Genomic DNA, 23,741 nt, shown 5'->3' on the forward strand with positions numbered 1-23,741 from the left:
ATATAACCAACAATCAATCTTGTCTGTACCAGTTCAATAAGCTATTTAAAAATTCCAACAAAATTTTGACTTATCAAAAACTGTTAAAGAAATATAAATAAACCAACAAAACTGCTTTTATAAAATCAATCCATTAATTATACAATAGAAGCAGTAAAGAAAATGAACTATGAAGAGCTATGTGACCAAGTCATATTTCACATCTGTCTGCACAACTAGTGGTGCAGCTAGTGTGTTCCCATATCCTTAGTAAGTGTAATGTTTCAGTGGAATAGGGCTTAAACAAACAAAACCAATAACAATTTATGGGATACATGCTTGAATAGCATTAAATGAGTATCATCAATTCATATCAGATGTTGCGTATTGTGAAAAAGACTATTGGAAGTAAGCTGCTTATACACACAATCCTAAAATCTGGGTAAAGAGATTCCAGCCCTGTAATTGGCGTATCCAAGATATGTTGATCAATGGCAATCCAGGTGGGAGGCACAATGGATTATTGAGTAAAACTTTAGCCAAGATTTTTAGTCTCACCAGTTAGTCTGGCTCTAAATAGTTACAAATATCAGTTGGGGGCTGACCTACAATGAGATGATGTCCAGTTAAAAGAGAAATCAATACTTAGCTGGTAAACACTATGAAAACTAGTGCGATAAGATCTAACTCTATAAGAGTCAGAAAGACTTTCAATCCTCTATAACAGTTACAATAACTTACTATAAGGAAAATAATGAGGTTTACAAACAAACACGTACAAGTTCATATGAAACACCTACCTTTTTAGGGGTTAGCTGATGCTCCCCTCCCATCAAATTGACACTTTTGTCTACCATTCCAACAGAGCAGAGAGAGTTGGGTGAGGCATGCAGATTGAATAGGGTCCTTTCTCCTGGTCTCACTTTAGCAGACACAAACTCCATCTTCACCTGAAAGAAGCAAAGAGTAATGCCATAATATATAAATAAGGAAATAAAATGATCCTGTAAATCACAGAATTTTAATCAACATAATATTTGTGTAATTTCAATGGGGAAACTAATTATTTTGTATTGTAGTGTATGTTTAAGTCTGGCACTGGTATAATATGCACACCACTGATCATGAAAATTTGACTTAAAATGTATAATATGACAAACATAATAAATTCATTGACAATATATTGATACTAAAACGTAATGACTACAATGGATAGATGCACATTTCTTACATAATATTCAATGACAATATATTGATACTAAAATGTAATGACTGCAATGGATAGATGCACATTTCTTACATAATATTCATTGACAATATATTGGTACTAAAATGTAATGACTGCAATGGATAGATGCATATTTCTTACATAATATTCATTGACAATATATTGATGCAAAATGTAATGACTGCAATGGATAGATGCAGATTTCTTACATAATATTCACTGACAATATATTGGTACTAAAATGTAATGACTGCAATGGATAGATGCATATTTCTTATATAATATTCATTGACAATATATTGGTACTAAAATGTAATGACTGCAATGGATAGATGCAGATTTCTTACATAATATTCATTGACAATATATTGGTACTAAAATGTAATGACTGCAATGGATAGATGCAGATTTCTTACATAATATTCATTGACAATATATTGGTACTAAAATGTAATGACTGCAATGGATAGATGCATATTTCTTACATAATATTCATTGACAATATATTGATGCTAAAATGTAATGACTGCAATGGATAGATGCATATTTCTTAGATAATATTCATTGACAATATATTGGTACTAAAATGTAATGACTGCAATGGATAGATGCACATTTCTTACATAATATTCATTGACAATATATTGGTACTAAAATGTAATGACTGCAATGGATAGATGCAGATTTCTTACATAATATTCATTGACAATATATTGATGCTAAAATGTAATGACTGCAATGGATAGATGCATATTTCTTACATAATATTCATTGACAATATATTGGTACTAAAATGTAATGACTGCAATGGATAGATGCATATTTCTTATATAATATTCATTGACAATATATTGGTACTAAAATGTAATGACTGCAATGGATAGATGCATATTTCTTACATAATATTCATTGACAATATATTGGTACTAAAATGTAATAACTGCAATGGATAGATGCACATTTCTTACATAATATTCACTGACAATATATTGATGCTAAAATGTAATGACTGCAATGGATAGATGCATATTTCTTATATAATATTCATTTAATATACCATAACAAGAACAAGAAACACAAATTCATGGAAAACATTTTGATACCACCACTTAAATGTTAATCAGAGGCAATTTTCATGAGCTCAATTTCAGTAAATAACTACCTTGTTAATTTCACATTTATTCCTCATTTGTCCTATAAAAGACCAAGAAAGTTATCTGATTTCTGAATCTTTTATTTGTATTTCGACTTCCTCAAAGTTTCAGATATATGGTCCAAATACATAATAATAATAATAATAAGAATGTGGACTTATTACAGTGCCTAATCTTTAGATGCTCTAAATGCCTTATAATATTAGATAACACATAAAAACATACAAAATAACAAAAGTACTAACAAACACAATGAAATTACAAACAAAAATATGCTGATAATAATTAAGGAAGTAAACATTATTAAGTCTTTTCTTGTAGTCGAAAAGGGTGAGTATTAAGAGCACTCTTGAATGAGATCATAGTGTTGAATGAGATCAAAGTATTGAATGAGATCACGGTATTGAATGAGATCACATTATTCTTGTGCCTAAGATTAATGGGCAATTAATTCCAATTAGATGGGTCCCAATTTACTAAAGAACGTTGTCTTTATGGCTTTATTTTAACAATCTGAGAACAATGCAAATATGAGTGACAGAGGAGGACTAAGTTTTTAGTTGGGGTATACACATGGGTGAGGTCAGTTAGGTGTATTGGACTGGATCTAGTCAGTAAAATGTAGCACAGTGAACAGATTTTGTGTTTGATTCTGGATAACTAGTGAAGGTTATTGATCAGGGGAAGGAAAGCTCAGTTCTTCATTATCTAAGGATGATCTGAGCATCTGTGTTTTGCACTTTTTCAATTGAACCTCATAGAAGTGAATTACAATAGTCAAGTCTGGAAAGTTCTAAGGAACACATAAGTGTTTTATGGCAAAAACCAAAAAAAAAAATTGCAAATGGAGTAGAGGCATATCAGTTCCAGATCTGCTTTGCAAATATTCATAACATATTGGTGTAAAGTACTGTCAAGAGTGACACCTATGTTTTGTACTGACTATTTGAACTTAATGTTGGTATTGCTGATACTTATTGTTTGAGGTAAAGGATGTGAATGATAAAGTCTTTGCAAGAAGATCAGGATGGCTTCAGTTTTATCATCTGCAGCTTGTTACATGTCATTCATATCTTCACATCAGAAATCCATCTGTCTATGCCTTATTAGATGGTGTAGCCTCAACTTCAGGTGGCAGCTAGATTTGTCAATTTGAAAGTCATCAGGGTACAGTTGGTGAGACAGTAGATGTTGATCTATGACACTTGAGAGCAGCTGAGTGTACAGAATGAATAGAATTGGGCAGAGAACAGAGCTTTGTGGAATAACCAAAACATAGATAAACTGGGTAGGAAAGTTTCCATTTATGGACACAATTTGTGTCGTGTTGACTAAATAGGACTTGAACCATAGTAAGGCTGTATCAAATGCTGCAGACAAGTCAAGGAGGGTGAGGACTGTAATCTTTCCACTATCCTAAGCAGAAAGAAGGTCCTTAACTACTCTCAGAAGGTCAGTTTCAGTACTATGATGCAGGTGAGGGCAATATGCAGTGTGTTCATTGCTAAAAAAGACCATTTTAATTCAGATGAGATGCAAGATGGGACAGAACACCTTTCCTGAAGGATTTTTTTTTACATGAATAGGTTAGAAACAGGGCGACAGTTCTTTCAATCGTTATGGTGAAGTGACAGTTTCTTCAACATAGGCTAAATAATGACAGTTTAGAAAAAAGGCAGGATTCCCCAGATGAGAGAGAAGTATTGGTAACAATGGGCAGTGAAGGCAACGTTGAATCAGAGCACTCAAACAGCTGTGATGTCATAATTGCATTGAGTTCACATGAATTTGGGCAACGTTTCAACACAATTGTATGTATAAAATCCATAGAGATAGGTTCAAATCCTTTTAAAGGTTGCCACTGATATTCTGTATCACAACTGTATGGTGATGACAACAACTAAAACTGTGTTGTCAAGCTTAATGGATTTTACTCTGTCATGGAAGAAATTTGCAAACAGGTCCGGAAGGTCAACTGGAGGTCGTTGGAAGTGATGTACATTTATTCCTTCCCATTAGCTTGTTTGCAATGTGAAAGAACTACTGACAGCTGGAAGATTCAGTGATCTTAGTAAGGTAGAAGGCTGATTTTGCTGCATGAATTATATTTGTGAAATTTCTCTTCTTAGCTTCACAGATCTACCACCTATCGAATTTCCATACTCAAAATGGTTAAGAAACTGCTCCAAAAAGTATGATTCAGTTTTGCTTTTTTTACTAGGTGGAGGGAGGTAGACACAGAATAATGGATTTCTACATATTTTCATGGAGTTTACAATTTTATATTTCTATTTAGTGCTTCTATATATGAATGGAAAAAAGTAGCAAGCCAGTGTACCTTGTTCTTAAAGCAGCTTTCCACTGATATTTTTAGAGAGGTGGCAACAACTTCTTTGTCTTGTCTAATGTAATATACTAATACTGTGACCTCTGACACTGACGTCTTGATGGGAATTGGCATCCTGAAGTGGCCTTTCTTCTTTGACTCGCTTGCCTCACCACCTGAAAATGTATCATGGAATTAAAGAATATCATAACATTTCATTGTCAATTCAAATTTAGCTCATTTACTTAATACAACACATCCCTGATATATATATATATATATATATATATATATATATATATATATATATATATATATATATATATATATATAAACATAAACAAAAATGGATGAAAATGATCCTCTTTTGTACATTTGTTAGAGTTAAAACTGTCCCCAGAAACACCACAGTGATAAAAGATGGGTGCCTTGGATTCAGTGTGTACAATAAGGAAATTGATATGACATTTCTTTGGTACGAGTTTCATATGATTTTTAAAAATTAATTAATTTTCCAAAGCACTGAAAAGCTCACTGCATGTTAACTTAATTTCCATTGGTACCATTATCTGCTGACAATTTGTCATCTTATATGCTGGTAATTTCACTCTTTTGCAATAATATTAATTGCTGACAATTTCACTCTTTTGCAATACATTTATTTGTGATAACTGTGCCCATTTGCAATACCATTATTTGCTGACAACTGTACTCACTTGAAATACCTTTATATGCTGACAATTTAATTCTTTTGCAATACCCTTATTTGCTGACACTCTTTTGCAATGACACTCTTTTGCAATACCTTTACTTGCTGATAATTGTACTATGTTTAGTACACTGGTAAATAAAATGCAAACTTCTAAAAATAGAAAACTCACATTTTGTTCATCATCTGGGTATGATAAAAAGAGCTGGTAATATAAATACTAGATTAAAACAATTTACAAAAGTTCAGAAATGGGAAATGTTATCAAATATAAACTGTTTAAAACCAAATGTCCACAAGAAGTAAATCATTCAATTACAAATAGAAAAACTATTTCACAAGAGTGATAGTAAATAATAGCTTTCCCAAAAGAAATGGTAAACAAAAGCTGAAACAAATGATTAAATTCCTAAAATTGAAATTGATCTATTAGTTTATATTAAATAAAGAAACAAAAACAATAATTTTATTTTACAGGGTCATATGAAAACATAGTGACAATTGAGAAAAGCAGCTTACATAGAGTCTACCATGTCCCGTACATGTATATTTAATAAAATCTCTACTTAATTGAGCACCATTTTTTACTATCCATCTATGAAGAATCACTGGTAAGTCCAAAAAAGGATTGCAACTTCATTCTAGTGCAATAGCGAATAATCTCCAGTGGGAATCACTTGAATCCAGGTGAACCAAGATCCAGCTGACCATGTTGTACAAGATAGTGAACAGCCTAGTGGACATACTTGTGGAAAAGTGCTCGACCCTAGCATATATCCAAACTAGGGCAAACCACAGGAAGAAGTTCAAATTGAAGTTAGCATCAACAAATTGTTTCAAGTTCAGCTACTTCCCATGTAAAACAGAGACTTGGAACAAATTAACATCAATGCTTGCAGAAGCTCCTGATTTGGTGATCTCACAAGCAAGAGCTTTCCAAAAAATCACATTTTAATGAACTAGTCAGCTACATGTAAAACACAGTGATTCTCAGGGCTATGCCAGTTGAAATTCATCTATCTCACAGCTGCTACAGAATGCTGTGATCATGAAGAGATCAAAATGTACAGTGGCTCTTTCTTTACATCTGCATTTCCTATCATTACTCTTCTGTCTGTCCTTTTCCTACCTGCCTTCTTTAATTCCTGACCACAAACCAACCACTTATTAATAGTCAAGTGTGACTGCATCAACATATTTATAGATAGATTATTTGAAAACTGACCTAATGACCAGAAAGTTTTCAAATGACCTATTGGTAAGAGTTTGTAAACTGACCTGGTGACTAGTTTCTCGACTGACCCATTGACTAGATACTTTGTCAACTGACTTACTGACAACTTTGTCAACTGACCTCATCACTACATGCTTATTCCAATGACCTAAAGGCTACAGACTTTGTCAACTGACCTCATGACTACACACTTTGTCAACTGACCTAATGGCTTCACACTTTGTCCAATGACCTAATGGCTACACACTTTGACGACTGACCTTGTGGCTTTACACTTTATCCAATGACCTAATGGCTACATACTCTGACAACTGACCTTGTGGCTACACACTTTATCCAATGACCTAATGGCCAAACACTTTGTCCAATGACCTCATGGCTACACACTTTGTCAAAGGACATAATGGCATCATACTTTGTCCAATGACCTCATGGCTTCACACTTTGTGCAATAACCATGTTAATCTCCTCCTTTTGCTCTCACTCACAGCAATAACAATCAATTGATGAATCACCAAATCAGCAATAACCATGTTAGACTCCTCCTTTGCTCCTCACTCAAATCTGTGATAATCATGTTAGTCTACTCGTTTAGTCCTCACTCACAGCAATAACAATCAATTGATGAATCACCAAATCAGCAATAACCATGTTAGACTCCTCCTTTGCTCCTCACTCAAATCTGTGATAATCATGTTAGTCTACTCCTTTAGTCCTTGCTCAATCTGTGATAACCATGTTAGTCTACTCCATTAGTCCTCACTCACATCTGTGATAACCATGTTAGTCTACTCCTTTAGTCCTCACTCACATCTGTGATAACCATGCTAGTCTACTCCATTAGTCCTCACTCACATCTGTGATAACCATGCTAGTCTACTCCATTAGTCCTCACTCACATCTGTGATAACCATGCTAGTCTACTCCTTTAGTCCTCACTCACATGTGTGATAACCATGTTAGTCTACTCCTTTAGTCCTCGCTCACATCTGTGATAACCATGCTAGTCTACTCCTTTAGTCCTCACTCATGTCTCTGATAACCATGTAAACCGCTTTTGGTAAATAGTGAAATTTCAACTAATAGTATCCAACTGGGGAAAAATAACCTTAGCTCATGGCAGCTCACTGAGGAACAATAATTAAAAAAAAATATAAAAACATAATGGCAAAACTCACTATAAGGCACCAACTGATGTTGTCTGAGAGTGGTTTGTAGGCCAGCACAAACCATAAAATACTGATGGATGCAGAGACTCCAAACTCATTGTCTGTGACTTTAATATGTCAGAGAAAGTGATTGATCACATGATACTATGTGCATACCATTGTACTTTGGCTGGCTCTAAATTGAATATAGCTGCCAATGATGACCAATAGGAAGGGTTGTGATGCTGCACACTAATGTGTTCATCTAACTATCCCCACATATACAGCAAGTTAAAGGGCTAATAATAGGTTCTTGCACGAGTCCCTGTCTACCTCCTAATTTCAAGGTACCTATTCAACACCCATATGCGTTTGATTATTACAAGACAATTCTAACTTTACATCATCATATCAGCCTTTAATATTATTAATACTTCCCTTCACGGTTATTAGTATGACAAAACCTATTTTAAAACTGGCAACATGTAATTACAATGAATGAAGATCACTAAGCTATGTATAAACTAAAATTAATAATTATCATTTCCTAAAGACTTAAGTTAACTGTCTGAATTTTTACATGTTATTTAGAAGAAATGGCCAAGATGACAGAACATTTGTTTAACCAAATTAATAATTTACGATCTGGTAAGCTTAGCTGCCCAAATATTATTATGTAATATATCAAATAGAGCCTGGCTTGAAAAAGGACAATGGCTCACTGGAATGCTGAATATAAAACACTTGACTAAACGCTATTGTCAGTGAATAGAGCTTTGTTCTTTGTGAAATACAACACCAACAACATATTATGTGGATCAAACTGTAATAGCATAATATGCACGAAGTTTCACTGCAATCAAGACTAGCTGTATTCACAAAGTTCTATCACAGCTTAAAATCATTTTCATATGTTTTCGTTATAATCTTAAATCCATAATTCACATGCAAAATGCTTATATAGCATGGATAAATGACATTTAGCTACATACAAATACATAAAACTGGATAATAAAGATAGTGATATCTCTATTTAAAACTACAGCTACTGCAGAAATTTATGAAAAATATAGATAAACAGTTGTATTATTTTGTAATGTATAATTTATAATGATATGATAAAATAAATAAGATTTTTCAATATCATTTAGATCTCAAATTATTTAATTTTTAATTTATCTGTAAGTATCTAATTAGCAAGTGTAAAATATATTATGTTCTTCTCCTTTTTTCTTTTTCTTTTTATACATATTTTGTCACCAAATGTAGAAACAATTAGTAACACCAAATGTAAAAACAATTTGTAACACCAAATGTAAAAACAATTTTACACCAAATGCAAGAGCAATATTTACCACCAAATGTAAATCAGTCTGTTTCACTATTATGTAAAAACAATATGTGCTTCTAAATGTTAAAGCATATGATACCACCAAATGCAAGGAACTCTAGAACGACCAAATGTAGCAACAAGATGTATATCCAATGCAAAAACAAGTTGCAACCCAAATCATAAATGCTGTATGACCTTAGGTGAGTACAAATGCAAAAACAATGAAAATATACATCCAAAATTCTGGGTGGTGAAAATCAAACACAGACATTTTATCCGTATACTTTATAAATTTATTAGGCTAATGATGAACTATAGTTATAGCCTTCCTGTAAAATGATTTTAAGGTTAATGACAGTACCTTAGTTACAGCCAACTATTGCTGTTGCAAGAATTGTGATACATAGATTTAGCATAAGTTGTGCCTTACTTGATCTTTTCTTTAGATTCTTTCCTCCTTCAGTGGTATTATCCAGCTCAAGGGGATTTAACACCTCTGGAACAGTTAATTCCTCCTGTACCTCAGCAGCATCATCACCACCACCTACCAGTGGAGTGTACACCTAAAACAAATGAAGTTCATCCTGAATGTTTTTTTTTTTTTATAGCTAGCAATGTCTATCCCTAATAGGCATGGGGTCAATTACCAATGTTTTTTTTTTATAGCTAACAGTGTCTATCCCAGGCATGGTGTCAATTATGATTGGGTCTTCTTATACTAACAGTGTCTATCCCTAACAGGCATGGGGTCAATTACCAATGTTTTTTTTTTATAGCTAACAGTGTCTATCCCAGGCATGGTGTCAATTATCATTATTTTTTTTATAGCTAACAGTGTCTATCCCTAACAGGCATGGGGTCAATTATCATTGTTTTTATATAGCTAACAGTGTCTATCCCTAACAGGTATGTGGTCAATTATCACTGGGTTTTATAGCTAACAGTGTCTATCCCTAACAGGTATGTGGTCAATTATCAATGTTTTTTCTAATAGCTAACAGTGTCTAACCCTAACAGGCATGGGGTCAATTATGATTGGGTCTTCTTATACTAACAGTGTCTATCCCTAACAGGCATGGGGTCAATTATCATTGTTTTTTTTTGTAGCTAACAGTGTCTATCCCTAACAGGAATGGGGTCAATTATCATTGGTGTTTTTATATAGCTAACAGAGTCTATGATAACAGGCATGGGGTCAATTATGATTGGTTTTTAATTTATAGCTAACAGTGTATATCCCTACCAGGCATGGGGTCAATTATCATTGGATTTTTATAGCTAACAGTGTCTATCCCTAACAGGTATGTGGTCAATTATCAACGTTTTTTTATAGCTAACATTCTCTATCCCTGACAGGCATGGGGTCAATTATCAATGTTTTTTTTATATAGCTTAACAGTGTCTATCCCTAACAGGCATAGGGTCAGTTATGATTATTTTTTTTTTATAGCTAACAGTGTCCATCCATAACAGGCATGGGGTCAATTATGATTGATTTTTTTTTATAACTAACAGTGTCTATCTCTAACAGGAATGGGGTCAATTATCATTAGAATTATTTTATAGCTAACAGTGTCTATCCCTAACAGGCATGGGGTCAATCATCATTGTTTTTTTTTTATTATAGCTAACAGTGTCTATTCATAACAGGCATGGGGTCAATTATGATTTTTTTAAACAATAGCTAACAGTGTCTATCCCTAACAGGCATAGGGTCAATTATCATTGTTGTTTTTTTTATAGCTAACAGTGTCTATCCCTAACTGGCATGGGTCAATTATGATTTTTTTTATAGCTAACAGTGTCTATCCCTAACTGGCAAGGGGTCAATTATGATTCTTTTTTTTTAGACAAAACAAAATATTAATACAAATACAAGTTGTTCATATTTGGGTGAATATAGAAGCAATATACCTACTAATAAACACCCAAGTGAAAACAACATTGACAGACTCTTCACACTTCTGCAAGTAATATTTAATATTTTAAATTATTAAAATCCAAATGAATGTAAATACATGTATCATGTAAAGAATACAATAATAAAACAGATGCATACCATAGTCTAAATGCATTTATTGATGGAAATAATGGCAAGTTTATATTCAAGTTTAAAGTATTTTGTACATACTTCAGACTTCTATAGTTTCCAATATTGCATCTAGATTTCTTAAATTTTGTTCTTCAAACGTTTGCAGTTCAGAAGAAAGGTGCAAAAACCACGGACCATTTTTTATTTGACTATTTTTAATAAAATTTGAATGCATTTATGAACACCCAAGTTCTGAATGTTTCATTTTTAAATACTAAAAATGAGACCCTAATTAATCATTTTAAAAGCTAAGAATCAATATTCTGATCAAAATTTACAACTCGGAAACAAAGATCTGTCCCAGAACATACAGTGCACACAAAGTTATTTTAAATATTAATTCATGGTGCCTCAACATATATAGCATACCAACATATACAAATATTATAACTTTTTTAAGATACATTGTCAATAGATTGTGAAAACTTCACACATATTAAATCAAAATTAATGACATTCATACAAGCTGAATTTATACACACTATATAGTTTAAACTGACAAGGTGTCTAACCATTATGATTGCCTATTCTTAGTCATACAAGTTAAAAGATGACAGTACACATTGCCCTGGACAAGACTGACTAGCAGTCCATTGTAATTTCAGGCAAACAAATGACTGACAGCTAGTGACAGATATATGGAGTTTGGGGATTTGTCACTTGCTAATATGTATTGTCTATTTGATCCATTGTTTGATCCTACCTCAGGGACAATTTCCTCCTCAATAACAGGCACTGGCTCTGGCTCAGGATTTTGTATCAGAGGAGGCTCCGTGACTGCACACAGAAATATAAATACCAATATTCTGCTGCAAATTAAAATCCTTAAATAATCAAAGCAAACAAGAGGAAAGAACATAATTATGAAAGTATACATCTATTTTAAGAATGACTAAAAGTCCAGTCTGATATTTTTCTTTTGTTTACTTATGTTGACCCTTACGTTTAAATAATTTCCTCCAGCTATGGGTACAACCATTTAATTTTCAGGTGAGAGGGTGGCATCCTATGATTTTCTTTTGAATATTTGTATTTTTCAAACTAAAGACAATTTGTTAAAAAAAATAATGGAATAAAATCAGTTCTTTTTTTCTAAAAGTCCAAGCAAAATTATTTTTTCAAGCTACCTGGGGGAGGTCACAATTTTTTCTCCAAAAAATCACAGGCTCAACCGGAAAATTAAATGGTTGGACTCTAATTATAGGCAGAATAACATTAATTCATGCCATGAGGTTTCAGACATAATGTGTATGCATGTTGCTGCATCCAAAATAATGAAAGCCTTCATGTAGATATCTGAAAACAAATTTTATGACAGAACTCAGAACTATATGCAAATAAAGTAAGTATTTTTACAATTAACTTTTCATTACAACCATGTAAATCACATTTAATTATTCTTCATTTAAAAGCCTCACTGTTTTATGACATATTGGCAACAATGTACATTCTATCATGTTGACACGATAAATTTTGCAGCAGCATATAGAAACATGAATTCCAATGAAATATTTGCCTCATTCACCATTAGTGAAAACACACTTAACACTTAGTCCAATGTACAAAATTTAAAATAGAAAACTTTCATCGGACAAGAACATAGTGTCTTACTTATTCTATAATGGCTTACACCAAGCCACTATAGGATGCAAAAATAAATTACTGTGGCCTACTTTCTGTACATTGTAAGCAGTATCCTCCAAGATGAATATTCCCATAAAGTTTCATGACTACTTTCAACTGTGTCAGAGACATTGTGATTAATACAGAAACATAAGCACTGGAGCAAAACAAAAAATTCAATCTCTGTAACCTACTTTGCATTTGAGACCAAAATTTAAAAAAATGTGTGGTCAGTACAGACTAATTTTTTTAAAATTTTTGAGTCTAGATGGATTTAAATGAACTATAAAGTAGAAAATAAGCATCATTTACATCATTTACCTTCTTTTTCTCCTGATATTTTTACAAGTTTTTTCTTCAAAGCATAAATCAAGCATCACCAGGAAAAAACTGAGTCAGTCCACACATACTTTTTTATTTGACCTCATCAGTAGTACCCTCAAAGATGAGTAGACCAACTGAGCTTCATGACTAAATACAACTGTAACAAGGAAGCTGAATGTAAAAACTTAATCAATGGAATGTGAAAAATTGGTCACGTGGTGAGAAGTATCCTCCAAAATAAGCACACCAATCAAGTAATGATACACACACAGAGTTGGATAAATGCAAAACACCAATCAAGTTTGATGATACACACACAGTGTTGGATAAATGCAAAACACCAATCAAGTTTGATGATACACACAGTGTAGGATAAATGCAAAACACCAATCAAGTTTGATGATACACATTGTTGGATAAATACAAAACACCAATCAAGTTTGATGACACACATAGAGTATTGGATAAATGCAAAACACCAATCAAGTTTGATGATACACGCACAGTGTTGGATAAATGCAAAACACCAATCAAGTTTGATGATACATACACAGTGTTGGATAAATGCAAAACACCAATCAAATTTGATGATACACACACATTGTTGGATAAATGCAAAACACCAATCAAGTTTGATGATACACACACAGTGTAGGATAAATGCAAAAACACCAATTAAGTTTGATGATACACACACATTGTTGGATAAATACAAAACACCAATCAAGTTTGATGACACACATAGAGTATTGGATAAATGCAAAACACCAATCAAGTTTGATGATACACACACAGTGTTGAATAAATGCAAAACACCAATCAAGTTTAATGATACACACACAGTGTTGGATAAATGCAAAACACCAATCAAGTATGATGATACACACACAGTGTTGGATAATTGCAAAACACCAATCAAGTTTGATGATACGCACACAGTGTTGGATAAATGCAAAACACCAATCAAGTTTTATGATTCACACACGGTGTTAAATAAATGCAAAACACCAATCAAATTTGATGATACACACAGGGTGCTGGGTAAATGCAAAACACCAATAAAGTTTGATGATACACACACAGTGTTGGATAAATGCAAAACACCAATCAAGTTTGATGATACACACACAGTGTAGGATAAATGCAAAACACCAATACAATCTGATGACACAGACACAGTGTTGGATAAATGCAAAACACCAATCAAGTTTGATGATACACACACAGTGTTGGATAAATGCAAAACACCAATCAAGTTTGATGATACACACACGGTGTTGGATAAATGCAAAACACCAATCAAGTTGATGATACACACACAGTGTTGGATAAATGCAAAACACCAATCAAATTTGATGATACACACACGGTGTTGGATAAATGCAAAACACCAATCAAGTTTGATGATACACACACAGTGTTGGATAAATGCAAAACACCAATCAAGTTTGATGATACACACACAGTGTTGGATAAATGCAAAACACCAATCAAGTTTGATGATACACACACATTGTTGGATAAATGCAAAACACCAATCAAGTTTGATGATACACACACAGTGTTGGATAAATGCAAAACATCAATACAATCTGATGACAGAGACACAGTGTTGGATAAATGCAAAACACCAATCAAGTTTGATGATACACACACAGTGTTGGATAAATGCAAAAAAACAATCAAGTTTGATGATACACACACAGTGTTGGATAAATGCAAAACACCAATAAAGTTTGATGATACACACACGGTGTTGGATAAATGCAAAACACCAATCAAGTTTGATGATACACACACAGTGTTGGATAAATGCAAAACACCAATCAAGTTTGATGATACACACACGGTGTTGGATAAATGCAAAACACCAATCAATTTTGATGATACACACACAGTGTTGGATAAATGCAAAACACCAATCTAGTTTGATGATACACACAGGGTGCTGGATAAATGCAAAACACCAATCAAGTTTGAAGATATACACACCGTGTTGGATAAATGCAAAACACCAATCAAGTTTGATGATACACACACAGTGTTGGATAAATACAAAACACCAATCAAGTTTGATGATACACACACAGTGTTGGATAAATGCAAAAAACATCACATTGATACTTACCCCAATGACACTGTCAGAAAGTGATCCCCATGTATTGCCTATAATTCACATGTGAGCCAAAGTTAATACCAATATCTCTCCATGTGACATAAAAATCTATCTGTTTTGCTAACCATACTTTTCCTATCTCAGTCTGGTTATCTGAGGCCAGTCATCTTAGTCATGGCATCCATATGCTAGGAACCACTTTTGTCTTATGTTGTGCCTGACAGAGCTGTGATAAAATCCAACAACAACAGATAAATAATAAAAATAAATTTCCATTTTCTGACACACACACACACAAACACACATGCAAGAAAGTCGAGCTGCTTGATAGAGCTCCATACGCATAGGCAATACACATCACTGGCCGCACAAATCACTCTCTCAAGAGCTACTGCAAAGCCAGCAAAAACCAGAAATGACACTTACCGATCTGAGTGGTTCATTCATCAGTCCACATGCTATTCCACAAAATAATTTAAAAGTAGCATATCACTGCACTAGTGATAGCAACGCCTGATATATTTCCAGGACAGAAAATATAACTTTTCAAGAAAATAATTAATTAGAAATTTTCACATGTCACTACACTTTGTTAGAACTGTACCCAATAGGTATATTGTACTGAAGAGGATTGTATCATTGCCTACCATAATAAAATGTTTTCCAAATTAGAACATGGAAGTTAAAATTTAACTGTGTAAAAGATATAAATTCCTTATTTTTAGTTTCATATGACATCATTGATTAAATGTGAAAATACAGCAATAATAACAAATGTTTTATGTTTCTATTTTCTCATATACAGAACTTGTGTAATTAGGGTCAACAGGTCAACCCATTGCCCTCATTAACATATTAGTCTTTATGTTCTGTATTTGGAAAAACAATAGCATGTGGCACAAGAAGCTCACTGTATACTTCCTACATATAACAACTATAACTTTCTTCTTCATTTCTTCTTCCTTCTCTAAGAGTGGCATATATATAACTAGAGTCTACTTAGATAATTATTTAGATTTTCATAAAAAAGTACAAAACCTGATGACCTTGATGTAGAGTGAGATGTAATAAGAGTACCCAACAAATTATGTGGATTGAATCTGCTATCTAAATTACAAGTGTACAGGGTTATTTTACTTTCGTTCGAAAAAGAATGGGCGAGAAAAATAATCTACATAAGTGCTTGTGCCAAGACAAGGAATTCCCAGTCATGGGGTTACATTTTTTGCCAAATAATATAACTCCTTGACCGGGATTTCATTGTCTCGGTCCAAACCCCAACAGAGATTCTATTAGTCTCACCTAGGCTCTTCTGGCAGGGCAGAAAATCTGCTATTAAAAACACATTCCTAATGATTACTTTAGCTGACTTACTTCTGGCGAAACAGTTTAAAACAGAGGATGCTAACCTTCTGTCACCTTCCTATGGAATTCCAGCTCTTCTGCAGGGTTGGCCTTTAGCCTGTCAAGATTCACATCAACTCCATCAAATGTCACCTCTTTTTTCACTATGTAAGCTACATCATCACCAAATTTCACCTGCAAAAGAGCAACTGTATTCACATCTAAGCAACATATTATATGTTAAGAAATGGGTATCTACAGTACATATTAGATGTTAAGACAAGGGTATATACAGTACATATTACATGTTAGAAGGGTATCTCCTGTACATATTACATGTTAGAAGGGTATATACTGTACATATTACATATTAGAACGGTATCTACAGTACATGTTATATGTTAAGAGAAGGGTATCTGCAGTACATGTTATAAGTTAAGAGAAGCGTATCTACATTACATATTACATGTTAAGAGAAGGGTATCTACAGTATATATTACATGTTAGAAGGGTATATACTGTACATATTAAATGTTAAGAGAAGGATATCTACAGCACATGTTATATGTTAAGAGAAGGGTATCTACAGTACATATTACAAGTTAGAAGGTTATCTACAGTACATGTTATATGTTAAGAGAGGGGTATCTGCAGGACATGTTATAAGTTAAGAGAAGGGTATCTACAGTATATATTATATCTTAAAACGGTATCTACAGTATATATTACATGTTAGAAGGGTATCTACAGTATATATTACATGTTAGAAGGGTATCTACTGTACATATGACATGTTAGATGGGTATCTACAGTACATATTACATGTTACAATGGCACCTACAGTATATATTACATATTAAGAGAAAGGCATCTACAGGACATATTATTATGTTAAGAGAAGTGTATTTACAGTACATACGATATGTTAAGAGAAGGATATCTACAGTTAATATTACATATTAATATTACATATTAGAAAGGTATCTATAGTACATATTAATTACATGTTAAGAGAACGGTATCAACTGGACATATTAGATGTTAAGAGAAGGGTACATACAGTACATATAACATCATAGAAGGGTTTCTACAGTATATATTACATGTAAGACGGGTATCTACAGGACATATTAATTAAATGTTAAGAGAAGGGTATCTACAGTACATATGAGATGTTAGAAGGGTAGCTACAGTACATATTACATGTTAAGAGAAGGGTATCTACAGTACATATTACATGTTAGAATGGGTATCTACCGTACATATTACATGCTAGAAGGGTTTCTACAGTACAAATTACATGTTAAGAGAAGGGTATCTACAGTACATATTAAATGTTAGAAGGGTAGCTACAGTACATATTACATGTTAAGAGAAGGCTATCGTCAGTACATATTACAAGTTAGAAGGTTATCTACTGTACATATTACATGTTAAGAGAAGGGTATCTGCGTTACATATTACATGGTAAAAGGGCATCTACAGTTAATATTACATAATAATATTACATATTAGAAGGATATCTACAGTACATATTAATTACACGTTAAGAGAAGGGTATCAACTGGACATATTATTTACATGTTAAGAGAAGGGAATCTACTGTACATATTATATGTTAAGAGAAGAGTATCTAGAGTACATATTACATGTTAGAAGGGTATCTACTGTACATATTATATATTGGAAGGGTATATACAATATGTATTAAATGTAAAGAGCAGGGTATCTACAGTATATATTATATGTTAAGAGAAGGGTATATACAGTACATGTTACATGATAGAAGGGTATCTACAGTACATGTTACATGATAGAAGGGTATATACAGTACATGTTACATGATAGAAGGGTATCTACAGTACATGTTACATGATAGAAGGGTATATACAGTACATATTACATGATAGAAGGGTATCTACAGTATATATTATATGTTAAGAGAAGGGTATATACAGTACATGTTACATGATAGAAGGGTATATACAGTACATATTACATGATAGAAGGGTATCTACAATACATATTATATGCTAAGAGAAGGGTATCTACTATACATATCACATGCTAGAAGAGTTTCTGCTGTACATATTACAGGTTAGATGGTATCTACTGTACCTTTTACATGTTAGAAGGGTTTCTACTGTACATATTACATATTAATGTAACGTTAGTACATATTACATGTTAAGAGAAGGTTATCTACAGTACATATTGCATATTAGAAAGGTATCTACTGTATATATTATATGTTAAGAGAAGGGTATCTACAGTACACTTTATATGTTAAGAGAATGGTATATACAGCATATATTACATGTTAGAAGGGTATCTACAGTACATATTATATGTTAAAAGAAGCGTATAAACTGTACATATTACATGTTAGAAGGGTATCTTCTGAACATAATACATGTTAGAAGGTTATCTACTGTACATATTACATGTTAGAAGGGTATCTACTGTACATATTATATGTTAGAAGGGTATCTACTGTACATATTAGATGTTAGAAGGGTATCTTCTGAACATAATACATGTTAGAAGGGTATCTACTGTACTGTATATTAATTACATGTTAAGAGAAGGGTATCTACAGTACATATTAGATGTTAGAAGGGTATCTACAGTATATATTACATCTTAAGAGAAGGGTATCTACAGTACATATGCCATGTTAAGAGAATGGTATCTACATTACCTATTACATGTTAGAAGGGTATCTACAGTACATATTACATGTTACGAGAAGGGTATCTAGAGTAAGTATTACATGTTAGAAGGGTTTCTCCAGTACAAATTACATATTAGTAGGGTATCTACAGTACATATTATTATGTTAAGAGAAGGCCATCTGCAGAACATAATAATTACATGTAAAGACAAGGGTATCTATATTACTGGTACATATTATTGTTTTAAGAGAAGGGTATCTACAGTACATATTACATGTTAGAAGGGTATGTACAGTACATATTATATGTTAAGAAAAGGGTATCTACAATTAATATTACATAATAATATTACATATTAGAAGGGTATCTACAGTACATATTATTTACATATTAAAAGAAGGGTATCTACAGTGCATATTATATATTAGGAGAAGGGTATCTACTGTATATATTACATGTTAAGAGAAGGGATTCTACTGTACATATTAGATGTTAGAAGGGTATCTACAGTACATATAACTTACATGTTAAGAGAGGGGTATCTACTGTACATATTACATGTTAGAAGGGTATCTAGAGTACATATTAATTACCTGTTAAGAGAAGGGTATCTACAGTACATATTATAAGTTAAGAGAAGGGCATCTATGGTACATATTACATGCTAATGGAAGGGTATCCACAGTACATTTTTAGATGTTGAATGGGTATCTACAGTACATATTACTTGTTAAGAGAAGGGTATCTACATTACATATTAATATGTTAAGAAAAGGTTATCTACAGTACATATATTACATGTTAGATGGGTACATACAGTACATATTATATGTTAAGAGAAGGGTATCTACAGTTAATATTACATAATATTACATATTAAAATGGTATCTACAGTACATATTAATTACATATCAAGAGAAGGGTATCTACAATACATATTATATGTTAAGAGAGGGGGATCTACAGTACATATTACATGTTAAGAGAAGGGATTCTACTGTACATGTTATAAGTTAAGAGAAAGTTATCTACTGTACATATTATATGTTAAGAGAAGGGTAATAACAGTACATATTATATGTTAAGAGAAGAGTATCTACGGTACATATTACATGTTAAGAGAAGGGTATCAACAGTACATATTAGATGTTAGAAGTGTATCTACAGTACATAGAACTTACATGTTAAGAGAAGGGTATCTACAGTACATATTAAATGTTTAGAGAAGGGTATCTACAGTACATATTAGATGTTAAAATAAGGGTACCTACAGTACATTTTATATGTTAAGAGAAGGGGATCTACGGTACATATTAGATGTTAAAATAAGGGTACCTACAGTACATTTTATATGTTAAGAGAAGGGGATCTACGGTACATATTACATGTTAAGAAAAGGGATTCTACTGTACATGTTATACGCTAAGAGAAAGGTATCTACAGTACATATTATATGTTAAGAGAAGGGTATCTACAGTACATATTATATGTTAACAGATGGGTATCTACGGTACATATTACATGTTAAGAGAATATTATCTACAGTACATATTAATGTTAAGAGAAGGGTATCTACAGTACATGTTATAAGTTAAGAGAAGGGTATCTACAGTACATGTTATAAGTTAAGAGAAATGTATCTACTGTACCTACTGTACATATTATATGTTAAGCAAAGGACTATCTACAATACATATTCTATGTTAGAAGGGTATCTACAGTACATATTAATTACATGTTAAGAGAAGGGTATCTACAGTACATGTTACATGTTAAGAGAATGGTATATACAGTACATGTTATAAGTTAAGAGAAGGGTATCTGCTGTACATATTATCTGTTAAGAGAAGGGTTTCTACAGTACATATTACACATTAGAAAGGTATCTGCAGTACATATTATATGTTAAGAGAAGGTTATCGACTGTACATATTATATGTTAAGAGAAGGGTATCTACAGTACATATTACATGTTAAGAGCTGGGTATATACAGTACATATTACATGTCAAGATAAGGGTACCAACAGTACATATTACATATTAGAAGGGTGTCTACAGAATATATTATATGTTAAGAGAAGGGTATATACAGTACATGTTACATGCTAGAAGAGTATCTGAATGTACATATTACATGTTAGAAGGGTATCTACTGTACCTTTTACATGCTAGAAGGGTATCTACTGTACATATTAGATATTAATGTAACTTTAGTACATATTACATGTTAAGAGAATGTTATCTACAGTACATATTACATATTAGAAGTGTATGTACTGTATGTATTACATGTTAAGAGAAGGGTATCTACAGTACATTTTATATGTTAAGAGAAGGGTATATGCAGTACATATTACATGCTAGAAGGGTATCTACAGTACATATTATATTATATGTTAAGAGAAGGTATCTACTGTACATATTTCATGTGAGAAGGGTATCTTTGGTACATATTACATGCTAGAAGGGTATCTACTGTATATATTACATGCTAGAAGGGTATCTACTGTACATATTACATGTTAGAAGGGTATCTACTGTACATATTACATATTAGAAGGTCATCTACTGTACATATTACATAGTATCTACTTTACATATTACATGTTAAGAGAAGGATATCTACTGTACATTTTACATATTAAAGTAATTTTAGTACATATTACATGTTAAGAAAAGGGTATCTATGAATAAGATGTTCTAAGTCAATGATATTTTGCTTGTTTTAAGTTTAATCAGTGATGCCAAGGGGTTATTGTTTAGACTTAGCTGCAAGCAAAATTTTTTTAAAAAATACCTTTATGTCAAAAAATAAATATTATTGGCATAAACAGTTATATTATCAGGTTACTTTCACTCTTTCTGTCTCTCTCTTCTTATAGTGACTTTGGCCAAAATCTCTCTCTCCAGACTATATTCTACTTCTATTATTCTAGTCATTCCTGTTTGAAACTAACCATGAACAATTCGATTTTTATGGGTTTTTTTAATGTTCTACATACAATTAAATTTTGTTGGAATTTAAATTAGGATAGGTTGCTCTGCAAGAAATGGCATTAAAACATTTTAAGATGAATATTTAAAATCACAGTTTATTGCTATCACAAATTTTACCAAAATGGGTACCCAATAAATACAAGTGAATTTAAAATATTATCTCTCTCTATCACACAAAAGACTTACCACGAAGTTGAAGATATTTGTGCTGCTTCCATCAGTGGAGTAGATAACATCTAGATCTACAGTGGAGTCACATGGAACATTGTCCTTGATAGTGGGAATGTAGATATAACTGAGAGAAGGTGAGAACCACTGGGTGATGATTCTATAACCAGTTGGGGTGTCGATAGTTCGCAAATAGGGTTCATATCCTATGTCACTCTTTTTCTCGTAATTAACTGCTGTGGCCTAAAATGAGAAATTTAATTCTTACTATTTTTAAAATGTCTGCATGTTGCTAATATATTGTGGTCAGTCATGTCCACCCACGTTTCCATGCAACCATATACTTTGTTCTCCATGACACTGAAATAGACATAATAATATGCATAATTTTCTGTGTGAACACATAAAAACACAGAATAGGAGTAATGAGAACACATACAGTTTTCACAAAATGCAGTAAAAGTCCATTTGGTAACTGAAGTAAATAAAGTATTTAACAATCTCAAAAGATTCTAATTTTCGATTTAATCTCATACAAAAAGATGTGTTTAACTGTTTGAGAAGATCTTGAGACTCTGTAGCTGTACACTATGGTGCAATAAAAACTGAAAGTATATTATAAATCAATCTGATAATGAAACTTAAAGGGGCCTGCAGCCATTATGTTCACACTCCATTTTCAACAAAACTTAAAACTGTGATAGAGAGACCAGAAACCACTGTAAATATAGAATAATAATAAAAGCACTATAGAAGAAAACCATATTCTGAAGTATCATCTGCGACCGTAATGCCAATATTTAAATACTGGCATATCTTCTAGGAGTTGAATTTCCGTGACCCCGTATGCAAAACATCCGCAACTATTCGATTACTTTCAGGATGTGACGTCAGAGTTGTGACTCTAGCACCCCAACTGGGAGTTGCCAGAGTAAAAGACAATGCCGTTTTGCGTTGTTTACAGGTGTAATAGCACATTAAGAAAGCCTTTGGATAACCTTTATTTTCTTTTTCAAAAGATATAGGCATAAAGAAAGTATGGATACATAATTACAAGCAAGTCGATTTCAAAGCAACATCATACAGCACTCTGTACTCATTACATTTCTCAAAGGACTGTTAAAGGACTGTTACAAGAGGGATCCGGAAAAGATGGGAGCTCTAGGATACGCCAATGCTAGGACTAGACTAAAAGATGGCGCTGTTCCAGACATACCATTGAATATTTTAAATCCTGGGAAAAGTGTTAAACGTGTGAGTTACGAAAATAGGCAGAAGGCCAAGTAAGTG

At 32.7% G+C, this 23,741-nt stretch overlaps 1 protein-coding gene across 1 annotated transcript in view; it reads right to left on the reverse strand.

Annotated features, from left to right (window-relative positions):
* The window catches only part of LOC149802047 (alpha-1-inhibitor 3-like), a 216,046-nt gene that overhangs the window by 128,581 nt on the left and 63,724 nt on the right, over positions 1-23,741 (reverse strand). Inside the window, exons 12-17 of the mRNA XM_089956451.1 lie at positions 22,470-22,694; positions 16,676-16,805; positions 11,907-11,980; positions 9,542-9,674; positions 4,700-4,863; positions 780-929 (exon numbers count right to left, since the gene is read on the reverse strand). Coding sequence (XP_089812577.1) covers positions 780-929; positions 4,700-4,863; positions 9,542-9,674; positions 11,907-11,980; positions 16,676-16,805; positions 22,470-22,694 — 876 coding nt within the window. The remainder of the gene's footprint in view (positions 1-779; positions 930-4,699; positions 4,864-9,541; positions 9,675-11,906; positions 11,981-16,675; positions 16,806-22,469; positions 22,695-23,741) is intronic.

The sequence above is a fragment of the Sinohyriopsis cumingii genome, chromosome 4, assembly GCF_028554795.1.
Source record: "Sinohyriopsis cumingii isolate HCF-2022 chromosome 4, ASM2855479v2, whole genome shotgun sequence".
NCBI lineage: Eukaryota > Metazoa > Mollusca > Bivalvia > Unionida > Unionidae > Sinohyriopsis > Sinohyriopsis cumingii.